Source organism: Leucoraja erinacea, chromosome 15, assembly GCF_028641065.1.
Source record: "Leucoraja erinacea ecotype New England chromosome 15, Leri_hhj_1, whole genome shotgun sequence".
Lineage (NCBI taxonomy): Eukaryota > Metazoa > Chordata > Chondrichthyes > Rajiformes > Rajidae > Leucoraja > Leucoraja erinaceus.
In genome coordinates this window covers 14,242,421-14,256,704 of record NC_073391.1, presented here as the reverse complement: position 1 = coordinate 14,256,704, position 14,284 = coordinate 14,242,421, and the positions used below count along the sequence as shown (strand labels likewise).

Below are 14,284 nucleotides of genomic sequence, written 5' to 3'. Positions count from 1 at the left end.
AGCCCGCTCATGTGGTGTCTGGGGCTGTGTCATGGCCTGTCTGGCCTCTGTTGCACGTTGCATGAGCTGCAACAGGTCAATAAATTTGGATAAAAATGTGGATGGATGGATGGATGGACAGCAATTCCTTACCTCCTGATCAGCTCCAGCTGACAAGCCTTACCTTGATCAGCTCCAGCTGACAAGCCTCTCTCCTCAACCTCAGTGTAGCCTGCAGGAGTCCTGCTGCTCTTGCTATGCTACTGACTGGCAGAGGGGGTTGATGCAGAGGTTCTCTCAAGTGGATCAACCACCTCTTCACTGCACATACTGGGCAGTGGCTTCGTTTTGTCAAACTGGAAGAAAATAAATATGTTTTGCAAACTTTCGAAACCATGGCAAGCAAGATGACAATCAAATAATCAATGTCACAATAAGTATTTTATAATATTTACCTTCTTGGTGCTCTGTCTCCTCTCCACGTGTACTATGTGTGATTTGATGAAGCCCCATTTGTCCAAGATCCACTGCTGCTTCGGGGTAAAGTTCATGCCACCAGACCCTGACGTTCCCACTCTGAGGCAATTTGCCATATCTGGTTCTCTGGCTCTTGAACCACTGCTAGAGTTGTGCATCTGTAAAAAAAAAAATGAAGACCAGCGTGAAATATATTTTTATATTAATTATATTAACAGAAATACAGACAAACAACCCAGTAAGTAGGTACTTACAGGTGCAGTCAGGGAACTCCTTCGTCTTGGTCTCAATTAGTGAGTACTTCTTGTCCTTGTTACAATAAAGTTGGCAGTTCCTATTGTACAACTCGGGGTTAGCCTGATACCACTCAACGAGCTCAGATTCTTGTTCCCTGCTGAACTCATAGGAAAGTCCCTTCCTGTCCTTCTTCACCTCACTTGAGGCATCAGTGTCCTGACCATAATCTGAAGCAGAGTCTGGGTCAGCAGCAGCAGTATCTGTAGTCATGACAGGGCAGCCAATCCGGGGTGGAGTGGTGATGGGGACAAGGGCCACCTCCCTGGTCTCCACCTGCCTGGTGGGTGGGGATGCGGTTTTGGCCTTGCCACTGGGCTGTCCCTTCCTTCACCTTGGAGCCATTTTACAATGCTCAAGGTCTCCCAACAACAAATTAAGGAAGTCCACGCACTTCATTTTTACATGATCACGTGTTTTCCCAAAGTCACTACATGACCTCTTGATTTCTCTTGGCGACAACTTACGACAGCACTTGCATCAGGAGAAGATAATCTACGACAAGCCCACGTCGCCGACAGTCGCCGAAAAGTTTTGAACATTTCAAAACCCAGTGGCGAACAGAAAAGCGCTTGGGCGACTGAGGAGACTACTCACGATCATACAGGCAACACCCCGGCGACCGAGTGGCAACAGCCTAGATGTTGGCAGTCGCCTAAAAATAACCTAAGTGGGACAGGCCCATAAGAAACATGCTCGGTAGAATTATTTTTCAATTGAGCAAAATGCATTTGTACTTTGCTCTATTGCAAAGAAAATGTACTAGCTTATGATTTGCGTTCTTATTCTTCCGATGAATGAGCAAGTAAAATTGCCAAAGAATTTTATGTACAAGATCTGTCATTTTCTCTGAACCTGAACAGTAGTATTACTTTCTGTTTAATCTTTAATTTTTCCTAGCCCTGCTCATTGTCATTTTTATTTCTCCTTCTTCTCCCCTTTTAATTTCTGTTTTCATGCTCTAAATCTTGACGTGTTATTTTTGTGAAAAATGTAATTTAAGCAAATCAACATTTAAATACACAGTATTCACAGATTTCTTTGTTCATTTTAGCCATATATAACTACGACTCCAGAGATGAAACAGAGCTTTCTCTGCAGATTGGTGATACAGTGCACATACTGGAAACCTATGAAGGTAAGTTACCAATATTTTATGAATCCAATTGAAAGGATCATTTATTTTCAACATTCTTTTTAGTGATTTTGTTAATAATGACACCGTAAAAAGATAACATTCATGTTTAGCCATTCTTTCTTAATCTGATGTTGTTAATGATTTGTAATATAATAGATCAAGCAAGAGATTGCCCACTTAGAATCCTGGGCAAGCTCCTCCCCAGATGCAATGACACCTTGGCAAACCTTACACATCTTATACTGCTTATCCACATAATGTTTTGGTTGGAGAAATATGGGAAATGAATGAAATAATGTGCTTTTATCAAATTTAACTCAATTTAACTCCGTTTTTCAAGACAGTTTGCCCAAATCCATCACCAGTCAATTAAGGATGTTATGTAATCTGTACAGTGAAAGTCAAAGAATGGGCACTGGATTTCTTTGTATTTGGATATTTATCGTTTAATGATTTAAAAAAAAATCAGATACCACTCTCTCTTCAATACACAGGTGGCTACTGAAATTGGCAATAATTGATTCTATTGACACTGTACAATAATACTCTATTAAACAATGTAACATACAGCCGAGTATCTCTAGCTTGTAGTAACAAAAATAACCTTGTACCTATTAAAAAGATCTTTCTTTTTGAAAATCCTGTAGTTAAAAAAACTTTGTTCTTGCGAGTCTGAAACTCGCTAGCCTTTTTTCCCTATTTACACAATTGTCTTTATAAAACAGTTTTCTATACCATGAGGTTTCTGAGGAAAGCAACTATTGCTTTGTAGTTTAGTTTAAAGATACAGTGCGGAAACAGGCCCTTCGCCCACTGAGTCCGCACTGATCAATGATCCCTGCACATTAACACTACTGGGGACAATTTTACATTTATACCAACCTGTATGTCTTTATCAGTGTGGGAGGAAACCGGAGAAAACCCATGAAGGTCACGGGGAGAACATACAAACTCCGTACAGACTCTGTAGTCAGGATCGAACCGGGGTCTCTGGCGCTGTAAGGCAGTAGTGCCTGTAGCATCTTTACAAGAGCTTGGATGTCCTGTTACAGTGCAGGCCTCATTTGCAGTATTGTGTGCAGTTCTGGTTATCATAGCAGCGGAAATGTTCAGTTAAGCTAGAGAGGGTGCAGAAAAGATTAATGAGGATGTTGCTGGATTAGAAGGCTTGATTTCTAGGGAGATATTGCAAAGGTCGAATCTGATTTTTCTAGACGAAAAGAGGCGATTATGATTCGCTGCATATCCATATGCCTATCCAAAAACTTCTTAAACGTCCTATGATATCTGCATCCAGCAACACCCCCTGAAAGCGCAACTCAGACACCCATCACTTTCTGTGCAAAAGACATGCCCGACACATCTCCTTTGAACTCTCCCCCTCTGACCATAAAGCTATGCTCGCTTGTCTTTAACATTTTTATCTTGGGAAAATACTTGGGAAAACGCCATCCTGTTTATGCCTCTCATAATTTTATATACTTCTGTTAAGTCTCCTCTCAGCCTCTGCTCCAGGAAAAACAACGCAGTTGTCCAGTCTGTCCTTATAGTTAATATCCTGTAATCCAGGCAGCATTTTTGATAAACTTCTTCTGCACCCACTCCAAAATTTTCACTTCCTTCCTGTAATTAGGTCACCAGATCTAGCAACCAAATACAGCTTAACTAAAGTGTTATAAACAATCAGTTCCTCAGGCAATGTGAGGAAAAGCATTCATCACTGTCCACAACCACCAATTTGGTGTAATCTTCAAACTTACTAACCAACCCATTGACATTTACTTTCAGATCGTTTCTATATATAACAAAAAGCAGACATCTCAGCACAGAACTCTGCAGAACTACACTGGTTACACCCTTCCACAACAACCCTCTCTGTAAGCCAGTTCTGATTCCAAATTACTGAGTCTCTGTGGATTCCATGCATTTTAATTATCTGGATCAGTTTACCATGTGGGACTTTATCAAATGCCTTACTAAAATCCATGTAGACAACATCCACTGCGCTACCCTTATTGACCTCCTTCATCACCTCCCTAAAGTCTTATTCAAGTTTGTGAGACATGACCTGCAGTGGATAAAGCCATGCTGACTGTACCTAATTAGTCCATTCACTTCCAGGTGTGTGTAAATATCTTCCCAAAAACCATATCCAATCACTGATGCGAGGCTCAGCAGCCTATAATTTCCTTGAATATCTCTACTTCCCTTCTTAAACAAAGGAACAACATTGACCACTCTCCAATTATCTAGACTGTAGCTAGAAAAAATACAAGGACATTCACCAATGCCTGTACAATCTCCTCTGTCGCCTCTCTCAATAATTTGGGATAGATCCCATCGTGCCCTGGGGATTTATCTATTTGAATGCATTTCAGGAGCCACAACTCCACCTCCTTCTTGATCTCAAACTATTTTGCATATTAATTTCACCCATACTGATTTCACGAAACATGTCTTTCTCCTTGGTGAACACAGATGCAAAGTACTTGTTTGATACCCCGCCTACATCCCCTGACTCCAAGCATAAATTCACTCGTTTATCCTTGAGCTGTCCTACCTTTTCGCTGGCTACAATCTTGTTATTAATATTTGTATAAAAAGCTTTGGGGCTTTCTTTAATCCAGTTTAATTTATTGGCCCCTTTTAACCATTCCAATGGCCCAGTAGAGATCTTTCCTGTTTGCTTTATATTCCTCAAAGGATGTGCCTGATTTCATCTTTCTAAACCTAACACGTGTTTCCTTTTGACCAGTTTTAATCCTCTGTGGTTATCCCAGATTCCCTTACCTTGCCATCCCCATCCTTTCTCCTTTCTGGAACATGATGGTCCTTAAACGCTAGCCTTTAAATTACTCTCATATGTCAGATGTGGATTTAACCCAATAACAACTGCTCCAAATTCACCCTCCCTAGCACCTGCCAAATAATGCTAGAATCTGCCTTAATTCATTTTACTTTCCACAAGTTTCAAACTTATTATTTGTAACTATCTTAAAACTCATGGAGTTGAGATCACTATTCCCAAAATATTCTCCCATTGAAACACCAGCTACTTGGTCAGGCTCCTTCACCAGGCTCATGTACCAGTACAAGGGCCAATATTGTAATTTCTTGCGTTGGTTCGGGCGGCGGCGCTGTGTTACAGCTGTGGCTCGCCTCCAGTCCCTCTGTCTTGTTTCTTTTTTGATTTGTTGTTAAAGTTAGATGTATGTTGTATGTTATAGTCTATGTTTAGTTGTGTATTATGTGGGGGGGGGGGGACTTTTTAATCTCTTTCTTCAACGGAAATGCAACCTTTTCCCGAGTCGTATCTCCGTTCGCGCTGCGGCCTAACATCTGTGGCCTCCAACTGGAATCGACCTTGAGGGCTTCGGTCGCAGAGCCTGTGACTTACCATCTCGGAGCTGGCTGACTTCGGAGTCTGTGATGGCGCTGCAGCCGCAACCCGACTTCGGAGGCTTCGGCCGTGAGCCCTGTGGACTGTAACATCGGGAGCTCGCAGTTCCCTGGTTCGTAACCGATTTTTGGGAGCTCCAGCAACAGCAGCTTTGTCTGCCCCGAATCGTGCGGCTTGAATCGACCCGTTCGCAGGGCCTTTCATCGCCCGGCGCGGCTTAAAATTGGCCGCGGGATCTTCCATCGCTTGGCGGGTGGCTTCATCACCGGGAGCCTCAATCGCCTCGACGCAGCAGTTTGACTGCCTGACCACAGGAGAAGAAGCAAGGAAGAGATAAGACTTTTTACCTTCTATCACAGTGAGGAGGTGCCTGGAGGAGATTCACTGTGATGGATGTTTGTGTTAAATTGTGTTTAATTGTGTGTTTCATTGCTTTCCTACTGTTAAGTCAGGTCGGGGGGTTCCCCCCGCCACGGATACCATGTAATCCCGTGCTACCTGCTCCATGGTCGGATAGTCGGTGACTTAACAGTCTCCCCCACCAGGTTTGCCAGGTGAGGAGGAGGCTGTGGATCGCCAGCAGGACCATAAACAAGACCTGTCAAAGGGCAGATGAGCTTCGGCCAACGGCCATCCACACTTCAGTAGAAGTTGTGATCACTGTCATAGATAGCATTGTAAAGAATGATGATAAAGCACACACATCAAAATCCTATACTTCCGCAGGAACTGGAGGACAGAGATATGTGGTGTGTCCGTCACCTTTCCTGTTGGAAACCAGCGCCATTGCGTCGCTAATGTTTTCAACGACAATGAATGAATGACTATCCACATATTCTTTCATGGAACCCTCTTGGAAACGCCAAAACAATTCTACCCTGATATATACTTTAGCACTGTTAGTCCCATTCATTATTGAGAAAATTAAAATCATCCGCTACGACAACCCTGTTGTTTTTCCATCTTTCTGTAATCCATCCACATATCCGTTCCTTTACCTCCTGCTGGTTATTGGAGGGCCTATCAGACACCCCCATTAGTGTGATTGCACCGTTGTTATATTTGAGCTCTACCCATATCACCTTTGTGGACGTGCCCTCCAGAATGTCCTCTATGAGTGCTGCTGTGATACTCTCCCTGATTAGTAGAGCAACTCCTCCACCTTTATCTCCCTCTCATGATGAATACAGTTTAGATAATACCTAACTTTACTGAAGGCTGTACTGTTCCTTTTATTGTTGAAACAACATTAACTTGTTTTACCTCAAGAGTACGATTTTCTTTTGTAGGAAAGCCGTTAGAAATTAATCGTATCTATAAATGATATGTTATCATGCGACTAAAATAAAAACTGAGTTAACTTAATATTTCCCTTTCCAACTGATGTTACCTAACCTGTTCTGTATCCTCAGCCTTTTTAGTTTTTATTTCAAATGTTTATTGTCTGCAGTTTTTAGCTTTTCAATTTCATGTTACTTTGTTGTTTGGTTGACAAACATGCATGTTTGAATTATGAGTGCAGTATTATAAATGTAAAATTAATAGTGAATTTGTTCCCCCTCTATGAATTATGGTTTAGATAAGTGTTTTAATTTTATTTTAAATTTACAAACATTTTGTTCTGACATGAATTGACCTATACTGGAATAATTTGAAAATGCTCATTTATAATGTAACCTACAGAGAGTGTGCACACAAAACAATTTATTATTATTTCTACAAAAAGCTATGTGGTTTATACCTATTTTACCTTGAGTTATTTATCATCAATTTGTTATGCTATAAATTGCCAGTAGCTGGATAATTGTATTGTGGCATGCTTAGTGTGTTTATTTAACTGTGCATCCAGTTGTTGACAATAATTTTGAAAATGGACTAAAGATATTGAGATTTGTTGGTAAAATGTACATTTATCATGTTAATTTGTGTATCCAAATTCTTGGAATTTACCTGGGGCTATCATGATAATCTGTAATTGATTGCCTTCCATTTATTTATGTGGATTACAATAAAACCCCACAAAGTATTGCGGTAACTCAGCGTTTCAGGCGGCATCTATGGAGAACATGGATAGGTGACATTTCATGTTGGGACCCTTCTTCAGACATCTTTATTTATGTGGGTTGTTCAATATGATTTGTCAGACAACTATTGAACTACATATCCATTGATTATTTCAAAGCTGATTCTAGAAAGCATCATAAGACATAGTAACGGAATCAGTCCAATCAGCCTATCGAGCCTGCTCCACCATTCGATCATGGCTGATCTATTCTAACCATGAGGGAAGAATCTTTCTTCCCGTTACCTATGACGCCTTTGCTAATCAAGAACACATCAATCTCCGCTATAAAAATATCCAATGACGGCCTTCACAACCATTGATGGTAATGAATTGCACAGATTTGCCCTCTGGCTAAAGAAATTCCTCCTCATCTACCACAAGTGACACAGCTAAAGATGTCACTGTGTTATGGTGTTTGATAATTCATAGTTCTGAGACCACGTTTGCTGATATTTTCTATGGAATAGTCTATAAATAGAACTTTTGTAGAACTTTGAATGTCCTACTGTTCTTCAGAACACCTCCCTCTGTTTTATATCCTTCATGAATAGTAATTGGGGACTCTATTGTTAGGGGGTCGGATAGGCGATTCTGTGGACGCAGTCGGGAGACCAGGATGGTGGTCTGCCTCCCTGGTGCCAAGGTCTCGGACGTGTCTCAACGCATCCAAGATATCCTTAAATCAAAGGGAGAAGAGCCTGAGGTCGTGGTACATATAGGTACCAATGACATAGGAAAAAAAGGGAAGAGGTCCTGAAGGGAGGATTTAGGGAGTTGGGAGGAGAGTTAAGAAAAAGGACCAAAAAGGTAACAATCTCAGGATTACTGCCTGTGCCACGCGACAGTGAGAGTAGGAATGGAGCGAGGTGGAGGATAAATGCGTGGCTGAAAGACTGGTGCAGAGGGCAGGGATTCAAGTTCCTGGATCATTGGGACTTCTTTTGGGGAAGGTGGGACCTGTACAGAAAGGATGGGTTGCACTTGAACCCGAGGGGGACCAATATCCTAGCGGGGAAATTTGCAAAGGCAGCTGGGGAGACTTTAAACTAGAATGGTTGGGGCGAGGGACTCAAATAGCGAAAGGTAGTAGACAGAATGGGAGGCAGGAAGCAGAAATGGGAAGCACTCGGACACAAGAGGAGAAAGGAAAAAAAAAGAAATAAACAAAGAATAAGGGACGGGGGTTTTCTTAAATGTGCATATTTTAATGCTAGGAGCATTGTAAGAAAGGTGGATGAGCTTAGAGTCTGGATAGACACCTGGAAGTATGATGTTGTGGCGATCAGTGAAACGTGGTTGCAGGAGGGCTGTGATTGGAAACTAAATATTCCAGGATTTCGTTGCTTCAGGTGTGATAGAATTGGAGGGGCAAGAGGTGGAGGTGTTGCATTGCTAGTCAGGGAAGATATTACAGCAGTGCTTTGGCAGGATAGATTGGAGGGCTCATCTAGGGAGGCTATTTGGGTGGAATTGAGAAGTGGGAAAGGTGTAGCAACACTTATAGGGGTGTATTATAGACCGCCAAACGGGGAACGAGAACTGGAAGAGCAAATATGTAAGGAGATAGCAGAGATTAGTAGTAAGCACAAGGTAGTGATTGTGGGAGATTTCAACTTTCCACACATAGACTGGGAAACACATTCTGTAAATGGGCTGGATGGGTTGGAGTTTGTAAAATGTGTGCAGGATAGTTTTTTGCAGCAATACATAGAGGTATCTACTAGAGGAGGGGCAGTGCTGGACCTCCTGTTAGGAAATGAGACTGGACAGGTGGCGGAGGTATGCGTTGGGGAGCACTTCGGGTCCAGTGATCACAATACCATTAGTTTCAATATAACTATGGAGAGGGTCAGAACTGGACCTAGGGTTGAGATTTTTGATTGGAGAAAGGCTAACTTTGATGCAATGCGAGATGATTTAAAAGGAGTGAACTGGGACATTTTGTTTTATGGGAAAGATGTAGAAGAGAAATGGAGGACATTTAAAGGGGAAATTTTAAGAGTACAGAATCTTTATGTTCCTGTTCGGTTGAAAGGAAACAGTAAAAATTGGAAAGAGCCCTGGTTTTCAAGGGAAATTGGACATCTTGTTCGGAAAAAGAGGGAGATCTACAATAATTATAGGCAGCATGAAGTAAATGAGGTGCTTGAGGAGTATAAGGAATGTAAAAAGAATCTTAAGAAAGAAATTAGAAAAGCTAAAAGAAGATATGAGGTTGCTTTGGCAAGTAAGGTGAAAGTCAATCCAAAGGGTTTCTACAGCTATATTAATAGCAAAAGGATAAGGAGGGATAAAATTGGTCCATTGGAGAGACAGAGTGGACAGCTATCTGCAGAGCCAAAAGAGATGGGGGAGATATTGAACAATTTCTTTTCTTCGGTATTCACCAAGGAGAAGGATATTGAATTATGTGAGGTAAGGGAAACCAGTAGAGTAGCTATGGATACTATGAGGTTCAAAGTAAAAGAAGTACTGACACTTTTGAAAAATATAAAAGTGGATAAATCTCCAGGTCCTTACAGGATATTCCCTAGGACATTGAGGGAAGTTAGTGTAGAAATAGCCGGGGCTATGACAGAAATATTTCAAATGTCATTAGAAACGGGAATAGTCCCCGAGGATTGGCGTACTGCGCATGTTGTTCCATTGTTTAAAAAGGGTTCTAAGAGTAAACCTAGCAATTATAGACCTGTAGTTTGACTTCAGTGGTGGGCAAATTAATGGAAAAGATACTTAGAGACAATATATATAAGCATCTAGATAAACAGGGTCTGATTAGGAACAGTCAACATGGATTTGTGCCTGGAAGGTCATGTTTGACTAATCTTCTTGAATTTTTTGAAGAGGTTACTAGGGAAATTGACGAGGGTAAAGCAGTGGATGTTGTCTATATGGACTTTAGTAAGGCCTTTGACAAGGTTCCTCATGGAAGGTTGGTTAAGAAGGTTCAACTGTTGGGTATAAATGCAGGAATAGCAAGATGGATTCAACAGTGGCTGAATGGGAGAAGCCAGAGGGTAATGGTGGATGGCTGTTTATCGGGTTGGAGGCAGGTGACTAGTGGGGTGCCTCAGGGATCTGTGTTGGGTCCTTTGTTGTTTGTCATGTACATCAATGATCTGGATGAAGGTGTGGTAAATTGGATTAGTAAGTATGCGGATGATACCAAGATAGGGGGTGTTGTGGATAATGAAGAGGATTTCCAAAGTCTACAGAGTGATTTAGGCCATTTGGAAAAATGGGCTGAAAGATGGCAGATGGAGTTTAATGCTGATAAATGTGAGGTGCTACCCCTTGGCAGGACAAATCAAAATAGGACGTACATGGTAAATGGTAGGGAATTGAAGAATACAGTTGAACAGAGGGATCTGGGTATAACCGTGCATAGTTCCTTGAAGGTGGAATCTCATAGATAGGTGGTAAAGAAAGCTTTTGGTATGCTAGCCTTTATAAATCAGAGCATTGAGTATAGAAGCTGGGATGTAATGTTAAAATTGTACAAGGCATTGGTGAGGCCAAATCTGGAGTATGGTGTACAATTTTGGTCGCCAAATTATAGGAAGGATGTCAACAAAATAGAGAGAGTACAGAGGAGATTTACTAGAATGTTGCCTGGGTTTCAGCAACTAAGATACAGAGAAAGGTTGAACAAGTTAGGGCTTTATTCTTGGGAGCGCAGAAGGTTAAGGGGGGACCTGATAGAGGTCTTTAAAATGATGAGCGGGATAGACAGAGTTGATGTGGACAAGCTTTTCCCTTTGAGAATAGGGAAGATTCAAACATGAGGACATGACTTCAGAATTAAGGGACAGAAGTTTAGGGGTAATATGAGGGGGAACTTCTTTACGCAGAGAGTGGTGGCGGTGTGGAATGAGCTCCCAGTGGAAGTGGTGGAGGCAGGTTCATTGGTATCATTTAAAAATAAATTGGATAGGCATATGGATGAGAAGGGAATGGAGGGTTATGGTACGAGTGCAGGCAGGTGGGACTAAGGGGAAAAAAAATTTGATCGGCATGGACTTGTAGGGCCGAGATGGCCTGTTTCCGTGCTGTAATTGTTATATGTTATATGGTTATATGATGTTGCCATCCTTGAACCTGTGGATATGACCAACCTAGCAAAGGTGCCTTCAAGAGTCAAGAGAGTTTAATTGTTAATGGAACAATTAATTTCTTACTTGCAACAGTGTAACAGGCCAGTAAACAAAATGCATATAAGTGCAAAAATACTCGCAAAATCCTGAGTGCAGCCAAACTGTCCATAGAAGTTAATTGTTGAGGTTAATTTTGTCTTGTCAGATTCAGATTCAGATTCAGATTCAGATTCAATTTTAATTGTCATTGTCAGTGTACAGTACAGAGACAACGAAATGCATTTAGCATCTCCCTTGAAGAGCGACATAGCAAACGATTTGAATTAAAAAAAAAAAATAATAACTGTCCCGGGGGGGGGGGTGGGGGGAGGGGGGGGGGGATTGGCAGTCACCGAGGTACGTTGTTTAGTAGAGTGACAGTGGCCGGAAAGAAGCTGTTCCTCGACCTGCTGGTTCGGCAACAGAGAGACCTGTAGCGCCTCCCGGATGGTAGGAGGATAAACAGTCCATGGTTGGGGTGAGAGAGCAGTCCCGGCTGGAAGAGCTGTTCCTCGAGGCTGGTACAGAGAGGACCTGTAGCGCCTCCCATGGTAGGGGGAGGAGGTAACAGTCCATGGTTGGGGTGAGAGCAGTCCTTGGCGATGCTGAGCGCCCTCCGCAGACAGCGCTTGCTTTGGACAGACTCAATGGAGGGGAGCGTGGAACCGGTGATGCGTTGGGCAATTTTCACCACCCTCTGCAATGCCTTCCGGTCGGAGACAGAGCAGTTGCCATACCATACTGTGATGCAGTTGGTAAGGATGCTCTCGATGGTGCAGCGGTAGAAGTTCACCATGATCTGAGGAGACAGATGGACCTTCTTCAGTCTCCTCAGGAAGAAGAGACGCTGATGAGCCTTCTTGATCAGGAGTGTTCAAGAGCCTGATGGTTGTTGGGAAGAAGCTATTCTTGAACGTAATGGACATGGTTTTCAGACTCCTATACCACCGTTTCAATCAAGTGAAATGAGAGTGTGGATAGGGTGATAGGGATATTTGATATTGGCAGATATAGCACCTCCTATGAATGCGTTGAATGTTGGAATGTATGGCATCTTTGTTCCTGGATGGACTTTGACTTTGGAATTGTTCCCTTCCACATGTGGCAAGAATATTGAAGGTGGAAATTGTTCAGCTTTCTTTATTGGCAGCTGAAGGTAGCTCATAGTTTGCCAGTATACAGCAATGTACTCGAATGTGGATTTTGCAGATCAGCATCTTAATCCTAAGGGTGAATTTGTTCTGTTGCTCCAGATTATGTCGTCTTTTGTGTCATTTGTTTTTAGACTCGGCCCACCGGGTCTGTGCTGACCAACGATCCCCGCACATTAACACTATCTTGGGACAATTTACAATTATACCAGGATAATTAGGCTATAAACCTGTATGTCTTTGGAATGTGGGAGGAAATCAGAGATCCAGGAGACAACGCATGCAGATTATGGCGAGAATGTACATACCGTATTTCTTGGCAATGAAGACGCACCCCCATTTTGATTTGCTAAATTTTGAAGAAAAGCTGGCGGGACATAGAATTTATCGTGCTCAAAAATAAATAAATAAGCAAAAATGGGTGGGCAAATAAATAAATAATAGAGTGGCAATTCAATTTGCCCAAGGCTTCTAGATCTCCTCCATTCTGAATGACTGAATGGGTGCGGGGTGGAGGGTGACGGCAGGTGGAGAGATGGTGGGAAAAACGGGAGCACACTGGGACAAGTTGAATCAGTTGTGATCTTATTGAATAACAATACTAGTTAAAGGGACCAATTGAGGTTACTCGTGCTGACACAGGAGTAAGCTCCACCGCCCGCTGTCCTTTTATCCATCACCCGCTGACCCACTCTGCTCTATGATCTTTGTTCTTGAAAGACGCGGACCGGGGCAGTGAACGCCATGCAATGTCACCCAGCGCAGCGAGGTCATGTCCTGCTCCCGGCTGCAGTCGGAATTCAAGGATTTGCGGGAAGCGGCTGACATGAGCGAGGCCGGCGAGCGGCAGGAGAGAGGTGTTCAGACGGAGAACACTGCTAGAGGTGATCAGGCCGGCAGAAGGCTCTGAGGTGGTGGCCGGTTACACTGTCCGGTCCTGGTGGCCACTCGCAGCCACCCGAGCTACTTCCCTCCCCGGCCACAATGCGGTGGCTCCACACCCAGTGCGTCGCGGCAGCGGCGAGTGAGTTGCTGGCATGATTCCCGACCCCCTCCTTCTCAATGCTCCTGAGCGTGCTGACTTGGACAAGACTCCCCACACGCTGTGAAAGGAGATTTCCCCTCAGCGGCGCTGTCCTTTCACAGCTGCTTCCCACTTTATAGCCGCTTCCCATCAGCTGCCAGCAATGGGGGATAGACTTGGCTATCCCTCAGTACAGGAACATCAAGAACGATGTTGCTGTACTGAAGGATAGCCAAGTCTATCTTTCTTAGCTAACAAGTTAACCTTTGGCCTCCAAGATGCAGGTAAATTTTCGTGCCTTACTTTTGGGTAAAAAATAGCGTCTTCATTGCCGGGAAATATGGTATTCTGTACAGGTAAGCACCCATAATCAGGATCAAACCTGGGTCGCTGACGCTGTAAAGTGGAAACTCTGCTTCTGTGCCACCTTACCGCAATCTTCCTTGCCAGTTTGTTTTAATAAACCCAGAGTTGGTGGCTAACCCTTTAACTGCGCACATGGAGCTTTAGGTTGAAAGAACATTTATTTTGTTATTTATTGAAGCATCAAAAAAATACAGATGTTGGAAATTTGAAATAAAACAAATAATGCTAAAAAAACACAGATTTCAGGCAATAGCTGT

The 14,284-nt window shown here is 42.8% G+C and overlaps 1 protein-coding gene across 1 annotated transcript in view; it reads left to right on the top strand.

Moving 5' to 3' along the window:
* Window positions 1–14,284, top strand: part of dock1 (dedicator of cytokinesis 1) — a 443,854-nt gene that overhangs the window by 38,221 nt on the left and 391,349 nt on the right. The window contains exon 2 of the mRNA XM_055646705.1: window positions 1,805–1,888. Coding sequence (XP_055502680.1) covers window positions 1,805–1,888 — 84 coding nt within the window. The remainder of the gene's footprint in view (window positions 1–1,804; window positions 1,889–14,284) is intronic.